We start from the raw sequence: 17792 nt of genomic DNA, 5'->3' as shown, positions 1-17792 counted from the left end.
CCAAAACGGATTTTAGTAAACAATGAGGAAACTGAAAAGCCAGTTTCCTCCCAAATAAGAAAATAAACTGGAGCCCCTCAACCTGCCTGGTTGAGAATCCTGCATCCAAACACTGGTGGGGTACCACTCCACCACAATATATTTATTAAAGGAACTGCAGCTCAGTGAGTCACCTGCCTTTCTGAAAGTGTCTTTGAACACGCACTCAAGGAATGTCCTACAGTCAGGTATAGGCTTGGCTAGAATCTAATGCAGTGGATTTATGTTTTTTTGAACTGCAGGTCAGTGAGTCACCTGCCTGGCTAAAAGTGTCTTTGAACATGCACTCATGGGCTAGACTATATATATATATATATATATATATATATATATATATATATATATATATACAAGCCTGTATATATATTTATTAAATGAACTGCAGCTCAGTGAGTCACCTGCCTGGCTGAAAGTGTGTCTTTGAACAAGCACTCAGGTAATGGCCTAGTCAGGTATAGGCTTGGCTAGATTATATATATATATATATACAGAACACCAGGAATTGCCTGCCTGCTCAAACTAAATGAAATGACACTCTCTCTGTGTCTCTCTCTGAACAAAAGCCACCAACACACTACATGAGGCCGACGTGCAGGCGGCCTTATATATTGTGGGGCGTGTACTTAACCCCCTGAGCCATAATTGGCCACAGGCACCCTGCCTGTGGCCAATTATGGCTCTCTTCACTTACGGCACTGTGATTGGCCAAAGCCTGCGGGTCATAGTGCATGCTTGGCCAATCATCAGCCAGCAATGCACTGTGATGATGCAGTGCTTTATGGGTCATGACGAATTTTGAGTGAACGGCCCATAATGTTCGAAATTCGATGAACAAGCGAACGGCCGATGTTCGAGTCAAACTCATGTTCAACTTGAACAGACAGCCCATCCCTAATAGCCTTGTAAATTAATTGATTGTTCCCGGGAAGAGAATCCACAGTACAGAACATATAAAAAGAAATACAGAGGCTGGAATACACCCAACTAGGGATGGGCGACCGGTTCGGCCCGAGCATAAGTTCGACCTGGTTGTTCGACTGTTTGTTCGCCCCCCCTAACCGACCACAATGCATTGCGGCGCAGAACAGTACATTGCAAGCCCTGATTGGCTGAAGCAGTGAAAGCTTCAGCCAATCAGGGCACAGAGCACTATCAAAGTCATGATTGGACACGGTCATCATGACTTTATCCATTCATGGCTCATTCCCGACCCACAGTATAAAAGTATTCTTTCAATGGCAGGCATTTTCAGTATGATTTTGGCATGGAGAGAGATAGAGAGAGAGATGGCTCTGTTCAGTTAGTTAGTGTGCTATACTGTGCTATTTTGTTTCAATTGTCAGTGCAGAATATTAGTTTAGTTTCAGTCTAGGGATAGTGTGAGTGTAGTGAGGAGGACCATCATTCAGGTTTGCATAGTGTGCAGCTAGAGTAGGGACAGCTCAGATAGTTTCACTGTAGTGTAGTGAGACCATGTCATTCATACATACATTAGTGTAGAGTAGGGACTGCTCATATAGTTGCAGTGTAGTGTAGTGAGACCGTGTCAGTAATCTTGACATTGGTGTATAGCTAGAGTAGGGACAGTGCAGATAGCGTCAGTGTAGTGACAGTTGAACACCGTCTATTTGAGTTCGTTACTGCCAGTTTAACGCCATTTACTTCTGTGTGCATTACTGCTAGTTTAATGCCATTTACTTCTGTGCGCGTTACTGCCAGTTTAATACCATATAGTTTTGTGTGCGCTACTGCCAGTTTAACACCATATAGTTTTGCGTGCGTTACTGCCAGTTTAATGCCATATAGTTCTGTGTGCGTTACTGCCAGTTTAACGCCATATTGTTTTTGTGCGTTACTGTCAGTTTAACGCCATATCGCTCTGTGTGCGTTACTGCCAGTTTAGCAACATATAGTTTTGTGTGCGTTACTGCCAGTTTAACGCCATATAGTTCTGTGCAACACTGTACGTTTATATTGCAGTATATTATAGTGTATCTGTGGAGTGTGTATGTGTAGTATGAGTACTCAAATTAAAGTGCACCAAACACCTTTTTACATTGATTAAAGTGCATCTACGTACAGATTTCAACTTCTTCTTTACATTTGCTTATAAGTTCCGCCCCCTCCCTCCCTCCCAATAATGTCTGGGAGGACAACAAGGAGAGGCAGATGTTCCCTTCGCACTGTAAGGGGGCCAGCAACAAATGTGTCCACAGGCAAATGTGGATGTGGTGTTCAATCCTCAGGCAAGGCATCATTTCTTATGTTTAGTAAGTTTGCCCGTGCTATTCAGCCACAGCATGCAGTGGAGGTGGTGGACTGGCTTACTAAACCTTCCTTATCCTCCTCATCCTTTGTCACGCCAGCAGAGACACGTGTGCAGTCCCCTGCAGCAGTGTTAATTTCGTAGACTAAAACGTCTAAAATGTTTTAGTCAACTAAATGAATATTACTTTAGTCGATTAAAATACGACTAAAACTAAAACAACTGAGATGACTAAAATACAACTAAAACTAAAATGGAACTAAAACTAAAATGCCATTTTAGTCAAAAGACTAAGACTAAAACTAATTTAAAAATTGACTTCAAAATTAACATTGGTCTGTAGTGCATGTTCATAATGTAAACTGTAGGTATACAGGCCAAAAAACGTTGCCCAAACCTGCACTACCACCTCTGCGCTAAAATTAAATACCACGACCCTATCGGAGCTGCCACTTAAATTATAAGGTCTATATAAACTGAATTCACCCAAAAGATTGTAAGGATGAATAGTGGCGCTAACCCCCAAGTGGTGGGGATAAACGAGACACTCCTGCACACACCAATATTCTACAGTGAGTTGGAAGTGTACTAAATTCAAAAACACTGTAAATGGGATGAGTTTACAATACACAGGCAAGGTGACCTTCCCTGTTACCCAAAAAATTTAATTCAATACATCCACACAGGTGATAAATCCTAATAAAATCAAATAGTGAAAACAGTACAAAACATAACACCCCATGACAGTAGTGTTAGATTATATCAATATTACTGTTATATTAATATCAACAAAAAAAACAAAAACTAGTGAATGAAAGAAATAAAAGTTCGATGTGAAATGAATGACACAAAATCCAAAAAAAATATATATATATAAAAATATAAAAATGTGAGAAATACAAAAACAAAAAAAGTCCAAGTGAATTGTGAAGATAAATGGGAAAAAAATCCAAAAAGTGAAGGTGTCTCCAAACTGTTCAGCTGTGTTTCAAAACATCCACCACACCTCCGTGACGTGATTCCACTCCCTTCTAAAGTTCAAACTCACCAGCTATTAAGGCCTCCCACTCTCGTGTTTGGCCAAACAGAGCCTCAACCCACTCTCATGGGGGTTAGCATGCGATCATAAACATCCACTGCTCAATAGACTGGACACTTTCCTTACGTTGGTGATTTCACATATAAAATAAAAGAATGCTCCAATAGTGTATTACCGTTTAAAAGATTTAATCAAACACTGAAACAACTCCAATACACTCACATTCAAGATAAAAAATAGTAGGCAAATCACTTCACAGATATAGGAAACCTCACGGCAAAGCATGCAATGGTACATCGAAAGCACAACAGACGGCCATGGCGGACCCAGGGAGTGTGGATGCTAGTGTTCGTCTCACCCATCCGTAGCACTTGTCCCACACTCCCTGGGTCTGCCGTGGCCGTCTGAGGTTTCCTATATGCTGTGAAGTGATTTGCCTGCTATTTTTTATCTTGAATGTGAGTGTATTGGAGTTGTTTCAGTGTTTGATTAAATCTTTTAAACGGTATTACACTATTGGAGCATTCTTTTATTTTATATGTGAAATCACCAACGTAAGGAAAGTGTACGGTCTATTGAGCAGTGCATGTTTATGATCGCATGCTAACCCCCATGAGAGTGGGTTGAGGCTCTGTTTGGCCAAACATGAGAGTGGGAGGCCTTAATAGCTGGTGAGTTTGAACTTTAGAAGGGAGTGGAATCACGTCACGGAGGTGTGGTGGATGTTTTGAAACACAGCTGAACAGTTTGGAGACACCTTCACTTTTTGGATTTTTTTTCCATTTATCTTCACGATTCACTTGGACTTTTTTTGTTTTTGTATTTCTCACATTTTTATATTTTTATATATATATATATTTTGGGATTTTGTGTCATTCATTTCACATCAAACTTTTATTTCTTTAATTCACTAGTTTTGTTTTTTTTGTTGATATTAATATAACAGTAATATTGATATAATCTAACACTACTGTCACGGGGTGTTATGTTTTGTACTGTTTTCACTATTTGATTTTATTAGGATTTATCACCTGTGTGGATGTATTGAATTTAATTTTTTGGGTAACAGGGAAGGTCACCTTGCCTGTGTATTGTAAACTCATCCCATTTACAGTGTTTTTGAATTTAGTACACTTCCAACTCACTGTAGAATATTGGTGTGTGCAGGAGTAATAAAAAGAGAGAGGGGCGCACCGCCCATGTGCATTATCTTTTGTAAAATTTATTGAATAAAAATGATAAAAGAAATAACTCACAAGCAGTTATAAAACCAGGTGCCGTAGAACTCGAGCAACAGCTAGCAGCAAGCGGTTATAATGATGAGCGAAGCCTTCCAAAGGTCATAGAGGAACATACAGGCATCACTACTAGCTAACGCGTTTCGAAGGGCACGTCCCTTCTTCATCAGAGCTCAGCAGTCGACTGCTGAGCTCTGATGAAGAAGGCACATGCCCTTCGAAACGCGTTAACTTTACGTTACGGCACCTGGTTTTATAACTGCTTGTGAGTTATTTCTATTATCATTTTTATTCAATAAATTTTACAAAAGATAATGCACATGGCCGGTGCGCCCCTCTCTCTTTTTATTTCTTTGTCTGCTAGGATTCCCCATCCTTGAGGGCAGCAAGGCCTGTGTCGTTTTACCATCTGTCTGGTTGACCACTTGTGCGCAGGAGTCATTTTCTTTTTCTGTATTGGTTGTGTGTGCAGGAGTGTCTGGTTTATCCCCACCACTTGGGGGTTAGCGCCACTATTCATCCTTACAATCTTTTGAGTGAATTCAGTTTATACAGTGCATGTTCATACCTCAATGCCATAATAAATAGGGATGGGCCGAACACCCCCCTGTTCAGTTCGCATCCAGAACATGCGAACTGGCAAAAAAATTTGTTCGAAGACGCGAACAACATTGAAGTCTATGGGACACGAACATGAAAAATCAAAAGTGCTAATTTTAAAGGTTAATATGCAAGTTATTGTCATAAAAAGTGTTTGGGGACCTGGGTCCTGCCCCAGGGGACATGTATCAATGCAAAAAAAGTTTTAAAAACGACCGTTTTTTCAGGAGCAGTGATTTTAATAATGCTTAAAGTGAAACAATGAAAGTGAAATATTCCTTTAAATTTCGTACCTGGGGGGTGTCTATAGTATGCCTGTAAAGTAGTGCATGTTTCCGTGTTTATAACAGTCCGAGAGCAAAATTACATTTCTAAAGGAAAAAAAGGTCATTTAAAAGTACTAGCGCTAGTGCCGGCTATTAATGAATTGTCGGTCCCGACAATACACATAAAAGTCATTGAAAGTCATTGAAAAATTAAAAAAAATGCGTGGGAGTCCCCCATAATTCCATTACCAGGCCCTTCAGGTCTGTTATGGATATTAAGGGAAACTCTGCGCCAAAATTAAAAAAAATGGCGTGGGGGTTCCCCCAAAAATCCACACCAGACTCTTATCCGAGCACGCAATCTGGCAGGCCGCATGAAAAGAGGGGGGGACAAGAGAGCGCCCCCCCTCCTGAACCATACCAGGCCACATGCCCTCAACATGGAGAGGATGTCCCCATGTTGATGGGGACAAGGGCCTCACCCCCCACAACTTTTGCCCGGTGGTTGTGGGGGTCTGTGGGTGGGGGGCTTATCAGAATCTGGAAGCCCCCTTTAACAAAGGGGACACCCGGATCCCAGCCTCCCCCTATGTGAATTGGTAAGGGGTACATTGTACTTCTACCATTTCACAAAAAGAAAGTGTCAAAATGTTAAAAAAAACACAGGAGATGGCTTGGGACAAGTCCTGTATTAAAAATAAAAAAATAAAAAAGAGATTCCAGTGATGTAATCCAATAAATCCATGCTCCTACTCCAGTGATGTAATCCAATTCTCGATCTCCAGCGATAGATAATCTCCAGCGACTCCAGTGAGGAACATGCACAGGATCCTGCCTCCACCGGAGGCACCCAGCCAATGACGCGGCGCTAGCGTGACAGCTCTTATGTAGCTGAGGGCGGGGCCACCCGCCACGTGACCCTGTCTCCCTCTGACAAGGGGAAACGCTGGGATTTCCAAGTGACGTGTATGGGTGACCCTGCCCCCTTCTGATGCAATGGGAATCCTGCGTTACATCAGAGGGGGGTGGGGTCACCCATACACGTCACTTTTATTGTTTCACTTTAAGCATTATTAAAATCACTGCTCCTGAAAAAAATGGCCATTTTTAAAACTTTTTTTGCATTGATACATGTCCCCTGGGGCAGGACCCGGGTCCCCAAACACTTTTTATGACAATAACTTGCATATTAACCTTTAAAATGAGCACTCTAGATTCCTCCCATAGACTTTTAAAGGGTGTTCCGTGGCTTTTCGAATTTGCCACGAGCACCCCAATTTGTTCGCTGTTCGACGAACGGGCGAATAGCCAATGTTTGAGTCGAACTCATGTTTGACTCAAACAGATAGCCCATCCCTAATAATAAATATCATATTAGATTTTTCACTCCAGCAGTATATAATGAGCTTGGAAATTGTAGAGAAATGTTAACTAATGCATTACACTTTAATTACACCTATTAGATTTTAGATGACTAAAATGAGTTTTAGTCAACTAAAATGTACTGGAGATTTAGTTGACTAACTGTTGGCTTTATAAATGCAATTATTGCTGCAGCAGATTATAGATATGAAGGGGACCCCCCAGGCACTATATTGGAAGGAATTTTTTATTTTTATGCTTTCACTTTAAAAATAAAAAAATCACTGCTCATTTAAAAATTATGTTTTTCACAAACTTTTTTTATTGATACATGTCCCCCAAGGCAAGACCCGGACCCCTACAATGGTTACATTATATGCCCAATTACTTGCATATAAACCTTCAAAATGGGCACTTTTGATTGACTTTGATTGAGTTTGGTATTCGGGTCTGAACTTTCGTGGTGTTCAAAAGTCCTGGTGCGAACCGAACAGGGGTCCATTCAGCCCATCCCTACACCCAACCTCACAGAGTTATTTTCAAAGTATCTGAAGGTAAACTGTACAGGTGCCCACATCAACCACATTCTTCCTTTAGCTCTCCTAGTGCACAATGAGGTAAAAAGTGATTTTGGCTGGTTTACACATGTGGAAAACTGATGATTCCTAATTTAATGGGGCCTTTTGCTATTACATATCCTCCAGGTATTGCTGGTTTAAGTAGGCGAGGGGAGATAAAAGTCCTGTACTGGGATCTTCTTAACTTTGGGCACCAAAGGATCAGCATGGGCAGCTATAGCCCTAGTAATACACCCGGCTTGGATGTGAAAAAATAAATGGCTTCATTCTATAATCTTACCCAGACCTGGGAAAATGTTGTATTTATAGAATGGCGTCTTCCCTTGATAAATTGGAAGGCAATCCTTAGGCTTCTTAATTTCTGCACTTGTTATTATTTTTAGGTTTATTCCCTGTAGTTTTAAAATAAAAAAACAATGAGATTTCATTAGGAAAACATATTATAGGCCAAGCATAATCAATTATGAACAATACCCAAAACCTATAAAATAATAGACAGCACTCTGGAGTCGATGGCATTTCATGGAAATCTTTCTCTGCCTATGTGATATTAAATGATATCTGGATGTTAGCACTGCCGCCTCTTGCACCAAAAGCTTCTCCTATGACAGCTCTTTACAATTCAGTAACTCCCAAAAAAATTCTTTGATTCTAGAGAAGTCTATCATGTTACCAAGTAACCTTTTACCCCACTTATTTCACCCATTCCTCCTTTTCATCCACTCTCTAACTTCCTGATAGTTTAGCTTTATACCCTTTCTTCCAGCTTTGTCACTGAATCACTATCTGCTCTTCCCTGAATGCTTTCCTATTTGCACTCATATACATTGCAGATGCATGGCAAGTCAATTTCTGTTATTGATTAAATATGATTATATTTGTAGTTTATTTTTATATGTTGTAAGATGTTTAATACAGGACACTTAGACACCTTCCTGCCCAGACCAATTTTCAGCTTTCAGCGCTGTCGCAGTTTGAATGACAATTGCGCGGTCATCCAACACTGTACCCAAACAAAATTTGTATCATTTTGTTCCCACAAATAGAGCTTTCTTTTGGTGGTATTTGATCACCTCTGCGGTTTTTATTTTTTGCGAAACAGATAAAAAAAGACCGAAAATTCTGAAAAAAAAAAAGTTTTGCTTTTGTTTTTGTTTAAAAATTTTGTAAATAGGTAAGTTTTCTCCTTCACTGATGGGCACTGATAAGGCGGCACTGACGGGCACTGATAAGGCGGCAGCGATGAGGTGGCACCAATGAGCGGGCACTGACGGGCACTGACGATGGGCACTGGTAGGCGGCACTGATGGGTGGCACTGATATGCAGCACTGATGGGCATTGATACGCGGCACTGATGGGCACTTATGGGTGGCACTGGGTGGCACTGGTGGGCACTGATGGGCACTGTTAGGCAACACCTATGGGCACTGAAAGGCTGCACAGATGGGTTCTTATGGGTGGCACTGCTGGGCACTGATAGGCGGCACTGCTGGGCACTGATAGGCGGCACTGATGGGCACTGGTACGTGGCACTGATGGGCACTGATGGGCACTGATACGTGGCACTGATACGCGGCACTGATGGGCATCCCTGGTGGCACTGGCAGTGGTAGGCATGGGAGTGGGCACTGATTGGCAGCTGCCTGGGCATTGATTGGCAGCTGCCTTTGCACAGATCAGTATTTCCCTGGGGGTCTAGGGGGCATACCTGGTGGTCCAGTGTGGCTGGTTTCCCTGGTGGTCCTGGGCGGCTTCCCTGGTGGTCCTGGGTGGCTTCCCTGGTGGTCCTGGGTAGGATCCGAGGGGGGGCTGTGCTGATAAACAATCAGCACAGACCCCCCCATCAGGAGAGCAGCCGATCGGCTCTCCTCCACTCGCGTCTGTCAGACGCGAGTGAGGAAAAGCCGATCACCGGCTCTTCCTATTTACATCGTGATCAGCTGTGATTGGACACGGCTGATCACGTGGTAAAGAGTCTCCGTCAGAGACTCTTTACCTAGATCGGTGTTGTGGGGTGTCAGACTGACACCCCGCAACAACGATCGCCGCGATGCGCGCCCCCGGGGGCGCGCAGCGGCTCAATATCCTGAGGACGTCATATGACGTCCAGTCAGGATATTGAAACCACTTTGCCGACGTCATTCTGCTATATGGCGGGTGGCAAGTGGTTAAATGTGGCATTTCCCTGCAAAAGCTGAGCTCCAACTTTACTTAACGTCTTGCACAGTTGTGCAGTCTCCTCTCCATTACTAGAAATTACTTACTTTGATTTCACTGTATACCAGTGGCAGTCACTCCATACGGGGCCCAGGGGCACTGCCCCCCCTATCCATGTGACCGCCTCCCTAATCTACATAGATTCCAATGGGTTTTTTTCTTTTTTTTTGAAGCATGTGATTAGAGCCTGAGGCTCTAATTGGCTTCAAAAAAGGGTGGGCCACCCCCCCAGTTGTGTGACAATATCGAATGAATATTCACTATTGTCACACTGATTCTCCTCCTGGCCAATCAGGAAGTGGGAGGAGTACGATTGGCCAAGAGTAGAAGCGATCCTATTGGTTGGTACCAGGCGGCAAGGAGGATGTACGGCAAGACCCGGAAGGGAAGATTGCCACCGTTATCAGAGTATCAGAGCAATCTCTCTGCTCTGCATCGCCGCCGACCGCATGAGTACCACCCACTGGGGGGGAGGGTCCTTGGAGCATGGTCTGGTTGCTGCCGGGGGGTGGTTCTAGTGGTTTTTTGATGCCAACTCCCCCCCGCTGTATACTATAGGCTTCCTCCAGTGCACATTGGAAGCTGCAGCACATCATATAGAGCAGGGGTCCCCAAGCCTCGGTACCAGTTCGTGCCCTGTTTGCAGCCAGGCCGTGAAGGCTGCACTGGAAGAGGTGTGGCGGGCGAGCAGAGAGATGACATCATTGTCTCTCCCCGCCCGCCTCGCATCACCGCTGTTCTGTCTTCTAACTGTCATAGGATTGCAGTAAAGCAACTGCCCATGTTCTGGTTTCCCTGCTCATGAATGCAGGATGCTCTGGATGTCATACCGCTAAGGAGAGGCTGTAAGTGTTTTTACTGCAGGTAACCTTTACAAATTGGCCTTAAATTGACAAGCTGCATCTGATGTTTGTGCTGGCAGGCTAAAGTTGGAAGCTGCATCCAGTGGCAGGATATTGATGAGCAGCGACTGTGGCAAATGACAAGCTGCATCTGGTGGCAGGCGACGGTGACAAGTGGCACACTCAGGGCTCCCACAGATTCTGCATTATGGTTAGTTGAACTATTTCATTTTATATTACAATGTAATAAATAAAAATGCGCTTTAATCATCCTGACACCAATCAACCATATTGTCATGATAATTAAAGTGCTAACACGAGCCATTTCCCCAACAAATCATCTGCGGCCACCGCCAAGTCAAAATTTGATTAAGCTTTAGCTTTAATATTATACAGTATATGACTTTTGCATCTCTGGCCATCACCTATAAATTTGTAATCTTCACCAGGTACAGACTTCACACAACAGATGTGCATATCTGTTTGTACAGTAGGTAACTCCAATATTGTCCTTATCCCAGAGGAGCAGTTGTATGAGTTGGTATCAAAGAAGAGTCTAAAGGTGCCTGCAGGCAATCCAGTGTAGCACTACCCTTTGCTAGGGTCACAGATTTAAAGTGCAAAAGTATTTTGGTTAGTGTAGCAGCCAGGCAAACAGCAACTTCACACTCTGGAAAGGTTGCCTTTTAACGTTTAACGCTCTAATAACTTGGATAGGGTTCAGGGAACTGTGGGCCACTCCACATTGCTTACAGGAACAATAAGGACACACTTCCTTCTAGTAGGTCTACAGAACAGTCCCTTAAGCAGCAGTACAATAAGTGGATATCACTAGACACCTTTAGCAATGTCCCAGGCCAGGCAAGCCTTTGTGTAACAGGGTTAGTAGAAGCAACAGCTGCTGAAATCTTTCCCCCTCAGGTCAGTCACTCAGTGTCCCTCAAGCTTGGAGTGTCACTTGCTGACTCCAGAAAGCAGGCTTTTCTGTAAACTCCCAGGGCAGATTTTCTAAGCACCCCTCCCTGATAAGGTTTATAGCTGAACAGGCCCTCTAAGCTTAGCTGGGATCCCGATGAGCAGGCTGGACCTTTAGCAGGACTGCCTTCCTTGCTGGAAATCTCTTCTCCAGGGAAAGAAGAAAGAGCCCTGGCCTCTGGAGTTCCAGATTATTTATACGCTTCCAAATCTCCATCTGGACACACCTTTCCAGACATTGGCTGGGGTTGCAAAAAAATTCAGGCTGCCTATTTGACTCTCCCACCTAGAAAACAGGGAGCAGTCATCAAACCTGCAGCCTACTGAACCCAGAACAGCCTAAAGCGATCGTGCACACTCTGCTCTGCTGCTTAAAGGAGAGCCAAAAAACTAAATTTGCCTGACCAAACATAGCAGCTTAACTAGGAGGGTGCTACATCAATTTTGGGAAATTAGTAGTATCAAGCAAAAGCCTAATATCTAGCGATATTCATAGGTTCGTTAGGGGTCTTGGGGGATACTTAGTTCCATCACGTTGGTACCAACTAGTATAAATAGTGGGCATAAAGGTACATTTCAGTCCTTTAGCTGGGATTATAGTTTCAGGGTTTATTTCAGGGTTAGGTTAGGTGTTAGCAGCTTGTAGGAACACAACCTCTGGTACCCACAGTAATACCCATCTGAATTGATCACCTCTGTTACAGAGAACATTTTATTGTTTACTGGTCCTAAGTTCTCTTAGAACATTGTGACAATGTATAAGTGACCATATAGAGAGACGGAAAACAATTCCCTGTTCACATGGATTAAGTTTGAGAGATCTCATAGGATAAGTAGTGTACATATCCTTTCTCCATCAAACCCTCTGAATTAAAGTAACTCCTCCTCCCTAGATATATATATTCTACATCTCAAATCCACCATCCGGCCCAATCTTCACATCCCATGGCCAACATCTTTCATCTGGACATGCCTGTCAGTCTCCATAGAAAGCCATAAGCATGGACTATGCAGGTGCTGCAAGTGGGAAAGAGATGTCAACAAAGGCATGTGAAGATTGGGACAGATGGCAGCCATGGGATGCAAGTGCATATACATCTGGGGAGGGGGATGGTAGCTTGCTTTAGGTTGTGGGAAAAGGGGGCGGAAAGGTTAGTGTACTGTTTAACTTTACTTATCCTTTAACCTTTACTGGTATATACTGTATTTTAGATATTATTTTACTTGCCTCGAATAAGCTGTGCACATCCACATCCGTGTTACGATGATAACGATGACGTGCATAAAGCAGATATCTCCTATTCCCATCATCAAGGGGCCTGCACCGATTAACAGGGTCCCGGATACGAAAGTCATACACTCCACTTTGCCGGGATGAAAATAGATCAAAAACCTTAAAAGGAAAAGCAATGCATGAAAATCTAGCAACAAAAATAAAAATTCATTTTTAAAAATGTAATGTACAGTAAAAATGAGGATCCACCCTGTGTTACATTTGAATTCCCTGTATCTATCACTTTTTAGAAAAGAGAGGAGTGGACTTATATAAAAATCTGAGGGTTAAAAGGAATGTACAATATTATTGTTCTTATTGTTATTGCATAATAATAATAATAATAATAATAATTAATATTATTATTTTATTTTTGTATTATTTTTTATTATTTTATTTTATTTTTTTTATTCTGTGTTTGAAATTTTTTGAAAACAATGCACTTTCTGTATGGCTGATATCTTATCTCAACACCTAAGCCCCCTTTCACACCTAAGCATTTTTTAGCATGAAGCACAAAGATTCAAAATGTTCAGCAAGCCAAATCCTGTGCTTTTAAATTGTCCCCATTCACAGTTGAGCAGTCAGGCGCATGTAGCTCAATGCTTGTAGCTCCAAAAGGTACATGGGCTACTTTTGAAGCATAACAGGGCATTTTTGGCCCCATTGACTTGAATGGTAGTGCACCAAAAAAAAAAGCACAATTTTTCAAGCGCACCTATATTAAATGTCTACAGGGCTAAAAAGTCCTCTATGGCACTTCACTCCTAAAAACACTAAAAAAAACCCACCAAAATGCCTCAGTAATGCTCAAGTATGAATGGGGGCTCAGAGAGAGAAATGGGTTAACTGCAGTGAGCCAGAAAGCAGTCCCTCTAGGGCAGTGGTTCTCAACCTGGGGGTCAAATGTTGATTTGCCAGGGGTCACCGAATCCTGGGCTGTTCCTGAAGCCCGCACCGCTCTTCCAGCCTTTTTGCAGCTGTCCAGCAGGGTTGTCCCTGGAGCCTGTGACTGCCCAGTTAGGCTGTTCCTGGAGCCTGTGGCCGTCCACTCAGCCTCTCCGCAGCCACCCATTCAGTTCATGGCATGGCTGGGGGGCAGAGACTAGTGGTCAGCTGACTGGTGAGGAATGTGAAGTGGGAGGGGCTGAAGGAGACCCTATCTTCTGATTTCGACATAGGTGTCACTGCTATGAGACACCACAAAGTCGGAGACACAGTGAGTAACACTACCTGTGATTATAGTTGCCATTAAAAGTCCCCACTACAGTTCTCAGAGGACCTTGATCAAGAGCACCTAAGTTGGCTGATCAGAACTCCCCCCAGCACTGCCACTCATGCCATTCCCCCCACCCCCCAACCAAATAGTAAGAGAAGGAATAAAAATAGAGAATACATGTAAGGGAGAGGAAAAGAGGGGGAGGAACAAAGAAAAAGGGAGAGGAAGAATAAGAGAAAACAAGAAAGACAGCTAGAGAGAGGGATGGGGGAAAAAACAAGAAATTAGGATAGAGAGAGATAAAAGGGAAAGAAAGGAGAACAAAGAGAAGGAGTGGTACATCCTAAAATGTACCATAAAGGGTTTTAATACTGTATGAGTGGAAGGGACTCAGGGAGCGCTAAATGTCCATGGGTTAGGGGCGCAAATTACGTGTCTTGCCTTGGGTGCCGACAACCCACGCTACGAAAATAATTTTACTGTTAGGGGTCCCCACAACTTGGGAAATTTTATCAAGGGGTCACGGCACTAGAGGGTTGAGAAACACTGCTCTAGGGGCTAATCTGTAAAATCATTTTTTGCAATGGCAAAATCGAAAGGGCAAAGATAAAATGCATGGCAAAATGACTTCACATACAACAATGATTAAAATATTGACTGACGGTACACTATACATTCCATTTAACCTCCCTGGCGGTATGATTATGTCGGATTTTAGGTGCTGAAAGCGTTACAATTATTTTGCTTGGAAATTTGGCGTTTTATATTGTAGGCCTGTAATTCTTAGCAATAACACACTTAAATCTGTCCAAACAAGAGTCTAGTAGATATCCCAGGTACTGTATGCTGAAGTTTGAAACACAAAATCATAAATTATAATATAATAAATAAATGTAAATAATTACAAAAAATAATAATATAATAATAATAAAATTAATTTCCCCACAATTCACTATCGCTCAATTCTGCAAGTGTTCTAATTTACTATCGCTGTTTTCTAACTGGTCTAAAGCCACTTTTGACGTAAAGGGACACTTTTCGGTTGCTATGGACAATCTCAAGTTTCCAGGCAGAAAGAACAGTATATATAATTTAAAACTGCATGTAGGGCATTGGACAAAGCATTGGGGACAAAAGGGATGTGAAATGATTTCATACAGTACTGTATGTGTTATGATTTTTAAATTTTTTAAATTTGCCGCCAGGCTCCACCCCCATGCATTGCGATGCTCACAGGGAACGGAGCCTGGCACAGAGAGGCTTCGGGAGGAGGACAGAGCCTACAGACACCGCGGGGGGACATCGCAGGATCCTGGGGACAAGGTAAGTACACCGAACCAGGATCCTGCAATGCAATCCCGAGTGTGGCTCGGGGTTACCGCTAATGGTGCTGAAATTTAACCCTGAGCCACACTCGGGAATACCATCAGGGAGGTTAAAATACAAATACGCATTAACTTTTATGTTTTCTTTTATTTACCGTATTTATTGGCGTCTAACGCGCACTTTTTTACACTGAAAACAGAGGGTAAACCGTGCCTGAGTGTTATACACTGATCGGGCGGTCGGCCCTGGGTGCCACCCATTGGGAGGGTGTCAGGCCAGCTGCCCTCCTCTCCTGGCCCTGGGACAGCTCTGCCAGCCCACTCCAAACTCCAGAAAACACCACTGTCAACCCCCTCCCACACACCGCTCCCCCTGTGCCACTATCAATGCAGATCCAAGCCTCTAAATCCCTCCACCATCGCCACTTGTTCTGGCTGCTCTCCTCCTCCCGCTCTGCTCCCTCTTTGAGTGTAGCTTTTGATTGGAGGAGGAGAGCGGTCATGTGACCGTCAATGAAAGAGAGGAGAGCAGTTACATGATCAGGTCCATAGTGCTAATGGAGGTATTCAATAGCTCAGATCCACAACAAGTGACACAGGAGGAGTGGTGCACAAGAAGGGGCCAGCAGCGATGCCCTCTATACTCCTGAGCATGCTGGAGTGCAGAGGAGGAGAGCGGTCTGTGTACTATGCAGGGGTCTGTGTACCATGCAGGGGGTTCTGTGTACTATGCAGGGGGGTCTGTGTGTTATCCAGGGGTCTGTGTGTTATGCAGGGGGCTCTGTGTACTATGCAAGGGGTCTGCTTCTTATTCAGGGGGCTCTGTGTACTATGCAAGGGGTATGTATTATGCAGGGGGTCTGTGTGTTATGCAGGGGGCTCTGTGTACCATGCAGGGGGTTGTGTAAAGTTTTTTTCCTGAAACTTCCCTCTTATGCTTCCTTACACACGATCAAACTTTCCGACAACAAAACTCGTGGATTTTTGTTCGAAGGTTGTTGGCTCCAACTTGTCTTGCATACACACGGTCACACAAATGTTGGCCAACAATTACGAACGTGGTGACGTACAAGACGTACGAAGAGCTGAGAAAAAGTTCAAATGCCAGTGTGGCTCCTTCTGCTTGATTCCGAGCATGAGTGAACTTTTCTGCGACGGACTTGTGTACACACAATAGGAAATTCCGACAACAAAGTTTTCTTGGTGGAAAATTTGAGAACCTGCTATCAAACATTTGTTGACGAAAAGTCCGACAACAAATGTTCGATGGAGCATACACACGTCGGTCGGACTTTCAGCCAACAAGCTCACATCCAACATTTCCTGTTGGAAAATCTGACCGTGTGTCCGCGGCATCAAAGTTAAGGTGCGTGTTATACGCCTGTGCGTGTCATACCCCATGGTATTTAGCTTTACTTTGAGCCTGGATCTTCCCAGAAATACAGTGTCTTTGTCATTGTCTATAATCTGACCTGAAGCTTATCTTCCTTCAGCGCTATCTTCTGTGAACTACCAATTGTCCTGCTCCCCATGTAATGTTAATGAATAGATGAGAACATGTTTGTAGTCCATATCAGGGGATCAGTCTGGGTAAAAACCATAGCCCCCTTCACAGATACAGTAGAGTAAGTAACTTAAAGCGGAGTTCCACACAAGAATGGAACTTCCACTTTTCGGAATCCCCCCCCTCCGGTGTCACATTTGGCACCTTCTAGGGGGGGAGCAGATACCTGTCTAATACAGGTATCTTGCTCCCACTTCTGGGTATAGTTACCCGCGCCACCCGTGGGTATTTACACCACCCCCCCACTGTCTTCTGGGAGACACACGGGTCCCAGGAAACAGCAGGAAACAGTGGGAACGCGCAGCATGAGTCGCGCATGCGCAGTAGGGAACCAGGAAGTGAAGCCGCAAGGCTTTTTTTGGTGGTATTTCATCATCTCTGCGGTTTTTATTTTTTGTGCTATAAACAAAAAAGAGCGCCAATTTTGAAAAAAACACAATATTTTGTAATTTTTGCTGTAATAAATTGCCCAATTTGTTTTTTAAAAAAGCTATTTTTTTTCATCGGTTTAGGCCGATATGTAATCTTCTACATATTTTTGGTAATAAAAATCGCAAAAAAGTGTATATTGATTGGTTTGTGCAAAAGTTATAGCATCTACAAAATAGGGGATAGATTTATGGCATTTTTATAATAATTTTTTTTTTTTACTAGTAATGGTGGTGATCTTTCATCAAGACTGAGACATTATGGCAGACACATCGGACACTTTTGAAACATTTTCGGGTTGATTAACAATTATACAGTGATCAGTGCTATAAAAATGGACTGATTACTGTATAAACGTCACTGGCAGGGAAGGGGTTAACACTAGGAGGCGATCAAGGGGTTAACTGTGTTCCCTGTGTGTGTTCTAACTGTGGGGGGGTGGAAGTGACTATAGGAGCTGAGAGATCGTGTTCCTAGCTCATAGGAACTCACAATCTCTCTGTCCTCTCCTCACAGAACTGGGATGTGTTTGTTTACACACACACGTCCCTGTTCTGCC

At 43.3% G+C, this 17792-nt stretch overlaps 1 protein-coding gene across 4 annotated transcripts in view; it reads right to left on the bottom strand.

Annotated features, from left to right (window-relative positions):
* The window catches only part of LOC141105644 (alpha-2-macroglobulin-like), a 317621-nt gene that overhangs the window by 116667 nt on the left and 183162 nt on the right, over nucleotides 1-17792 (bottom strand). For 3 of the 4 annotated variants that reach the window (XM_073595620.1, XM_073595617.1, XM_073595619.1), the window contains exons 16-17: nucleotides 12652-12816; nucleotides 7669-7780 (exon numbers count right to left, since the gene is read on the bottom strand). In XM_073595620.1, the coding sequence (XP_073451721.1) occupies nucleotides 7669-7780; nucleotides 12652-12816 (277 nt within the window). The remainder of the gene's footprint in view (nucleotides 1-7668; nucleotides 7781-12651; nucleotides 12817-17792) is intronic. The other variant, XM_073595618.1, reaches the window with a different exon arrangement.

Source organism: Aquarana catesbeiana, linkage group LG08 (assembly GCF_042186555.1).
Source record: "Aquarana catesbeiana isolate 2022-GZ linkage group LG08, ASM4218655v1, whole genome shotgun sequence".
NCBI classification, from domain to species: domain Eukaryota; kingdom Metazoa; phylum Chordata; class Amphibia; order Anura; family Ranidae; genus Aquarana; species Aquarana catesbeiana.
The sequence above is the reverse complement of the archived record's forward strand: the minus strand, read 5'-3'. Positions and strand labels throughout refer to the sequence as shown.